Raw genomic sequence first — 3,612 nt, forward strand, 5'->3', positions numbered from 1 at the left:
TATATATATATATATATATATATATATATATATATATATATATATATATATATATATATATATATATATATATATATATATATATATATATATATATATATATATATATATATATATATATATATATATATATATATATATATATATATATACCACATTAATATACTGACAAGTTAAGAAAAAGCATATTGGATTTCTTTTATTTACATACTTATTTCCAGATTTTCCTTTATGCATGCACAAATTTTTTTAGCACTTGGCATCTCTGGTCATGTTTTTTTTTTTTTGCTTTTGTGACGTCTATCAAGTAGATCGCGCGAGTATCGACGACCGAATACGAGCGGTGTTTTTTTTTCTGGCGATATTATCCGTCTGTTTCCGTCACTGTTATCAAAGAGTGACCGTTCTCGAAGGACGAATTCTGTTCTTGAATAATATAAAGAACAAAACTAATCCTACTCAAAAACGAAATGCAGTGCAACGTTCGGCATATGGTCAATCTTGCTGCCAAGGTAAGTGAAAAAACTATGATAGTGGACAGGAGCAAAAACGATTATGCAACAAGACAGTGCTGGTACATGCTTCTCGTCCATATGTGTCATCGCTTATTTCTGATCATAACAGAAATTGTTTCAATATTCCAGGGCAGTGCAGCAGCTGGTCTCCGTAACCATGGGGCAATATTGGGAGCCCTGTATGGACGCTTCTACTCAACGAGTCACGATGCTGATTTGGTTGTGATTGGTTCCGGTCCCGGAGGATATGTCGCTTCTATCAAGGCAGCCCAACTTGGCATGAAGGTAAGTTAGTGCGATGAGTGTTAGGGAATAGTCATTTCGGAGGTGATAAAATTGAAGTAAAATTCTGTGATGATGGCAGCGATATGTTTACATCATTCAGATAGTAAAAGAGGGAAAGGTTCAATGCTACGCAGTCACGTTCCTCGAGGGGAGGCTCTCGAAATCAAAAACAGATATATAAGTATTACAGAAATAACAAGACAGTAAACGTAATGAAATGTAATACAATATCAGTTCCAGTGGAAAAGTTTAAAGTGTCCGTTAAAAACACCCGTAAAAGGCAGATCGGGAATTAGGTACATAAGCAATATTTAGTAACAATATTTTCTTCAGGCCCCATCCCGAAATGAAATCCTGGGTACGGGCCTGATGCTACGACATTCCTAGTGTTTTGTTAAAATATTAGAAAGAAGCATACTAAATCAGTATCAGTTGGCGAAAGCGATTACGTCTGCAATAAATTGTTTGCGTATTGAAATTTTAATAGAAATCGATAGCATCTCAAGCAAGGATACTTTTTTTAAATTTGTTAATTGGTGAGCGATTGTACCTAGTAATAACCAATGTAATATGCTAATGTAAATTCAAATCCCGATTTGAACAACTTCTAACATTCTAAAACATTATTCATTGAACAGTACTCCTAAATCAAAATGCGGAACAGAAATACAGACACGAATATACGAGCTGCATAAATACATTTGACATTCGAATTCGAATTGTCACTGCACTGTTCCAATTTTCCTTATATTGTTAATAGAGTTCGCAATATGGTATTCCAAGAAATAATTTTTAAATATATTCCAAATCACATGTCGATTGTCTTATCGGCGGTAATATTATATTTGTTCCTTCTTGTTTTAGACTGTCTGCGTCGAAAAAAATGACACCCTGGGAGGCACATGCTTGAACGTTGGCTGCATTCCTTCCAAGGCTCTGTTGAACAACTCGCACTATTATCATATGGCCCACTCCGGAGAAATGGCTAGTCGGGGTATTTTATCCGACAACATTCGGTTGGATCTCGATGCTCTGATGGAACAAAAGACAAAAGCGGTTAAGTCACTAACCAGTGGTATCGCGCAACTTTTTAAAAAGAACAACGTTACGCACGTCAACGGATGGGGAACCATTACTGGCCCAAACACAGTAGTGGCGAAAAAAGCCGATGGTAGCGAAGAAATTGTTAATGCAAAAAACATCATGATTGCAACCGGCTCGGAAGTAACACCATTCCCAGGTATTAACGTCGATGAAGAAACTATAGTTTCTTCAACTGGTGCGATTAAATTGAAAGAAGTTCCCAAACGGTTGGGTTTGATTGGTGCAGGTGTTATTGGTCTTGAACTCGGTTCGGTTTGGTGCCGTCTCGGATCAGAGGTGACAGCCATTGAGTTTTTACCGACAATTGGAGGTGCCGGCATTGATCAAGAAGTTTCGAAGTCTTTTCAAAAGATTCTTACCAAGCAAGGTTTTAAATTTCTACTAGGAACAAAGGTAATCAGTGCATCTAAATCTGGTGGAGGCGTCACCGTTAGCGTTGAAAATGCAAAGGATGGAAGTAAGCAGGACTTGGAATTTGATGTACTACTGGTTTCAGTTGGTCGCCGACCTTTCACAGAAGGGCTTGGTTTGGAAAACGTTGGCATAGTGAAAGATGACCGTGGCCGCATTCCAGTGAACACAGTGTTCCAAACTATTGTCCCTAGCATCTACGCAATTGGTGATTGCATTCACGGTCCAATGCTGGCTCACAAAGCTGAAGATGAGGGAATCATCTGTGTCGAAGGAATACTCGGGGGACATGTCCACATCGATTACAACTGTGTTCCTAGTGTTGTGTATACTCATCCTGAGGTTGCCTGGGTTGGCAAAAACGAGGAAGAACTTAAAAATGAAGGCGTTGCATATAACGTGGGCAAGTTTCCATTTGCAGCCAACTCACGTGCCAAAACCAACAATGACACTGACGGGTTCGTAAAAGTACTGGCCGACAAACAAACTGATCGCGTGCTTGGTGTACATATCATTGGACCGGTAAATACTCCAACGTGTTTAACGAAATATATGTTCATAATAAACAATTGAAATTTTAGGCTGCCGGGGAACTGATTAACGAATCTGCTCTCGCGATGGAATATGGTGCTTCAGCCGAAGACGTTGCCCGTGTGTGTCATGCCCATCCGACATGTGCAGAAGCACTACGGGAAGCTCACACGGCCGCTTCCTTCGGCAAACCGATTAATTTCTAAATAAGTATGTAGTGTACGATAAATCCGAATATCATCAATGAATAACAAAAACTGAGAAGTGAAGAATTCCACATGAATTAATGTTCTACTAAAGTACATCCGCTTGAAACATCATTCATTGTTTACATGCAAAATCTATTCAAAGCGAATATCATTTACAGCTGTTTCCAAGGAAGGAAATGATAAGTTTCAATAAGTAAAGAACAGAAGCAAGAATAAACTTTCTTCCCAATACTAAAAGCAGAAGCAAGAACAAGCAATTCTACAATTTTGTATCACGAAGCATATGGAACCTATTAAATTATTATTTTAGATACAATCTAAAAACAGTGTACACCTATTTTACGAAAAGAAATCCTTTGAATTAGTTACCAAAATCGACGCATTACACTAAATGAGCGGAACAAATATCGTTTGCAACATTCAGTTGTTTGCTTAAATGTTTATTCAAAATCTTTCTAATCTATTAGCCATTTGTCGTATGTTTGAGCCCTGGCTTGGAAGGATTCTTAGTATCAAGTAGTATCGTAGCACCAGCTATACAATGGTTCTGTAAGCTA

The 3,612-nt window shown here is 37.8% G+C and overlaps 1 protein-coding gene across 1 annotated transcript; it reads left to right on the forward strand.

Moving 5' to 3' along the window:
* The first annotated feature begins 296 nt into the window (after window positions 1-296).
* LOC131436169 (dihydrolipoyl dehydrogenase, mitochondrial) lies at window positions 297-3,379 on the forward strand. Its single transcript, XM_058604711.1, has 4 exons — window positions 297-512; window positions 645-800; window positions 1,665-2,837; window positions 2,897-3,379. The coding sequence occupies exons 1-4, from the start codon at window positions 471-473 to the stop codon at window positions 3,050-3,052; spliced, it is 1,527 nt and encodes a 508-aa protein (XP_058460694.1). The 5' UTR covers window positions 297-470; the 3' UTR covers window positions 3,053-3,379.
* The last annotated feature ends 233 nt before the right edge of the window (window positions 3,380-3,612 follow it).

This window comes from Malaya genurostris, chromosome 3 (genome assembly GCF_030247185.1).
Source record: "Malaya genurostris strain Urasoe2022 chromosome 3, Malgen_1.1, whole genome shotgun sequence".
NCBI classification, from domain to species: domain Eukaryota; kingdom Metazoa; phylum Arthropoda; class Insecta; order Diptera; family Culicidae; genus Malaya; species Malaya genurostris.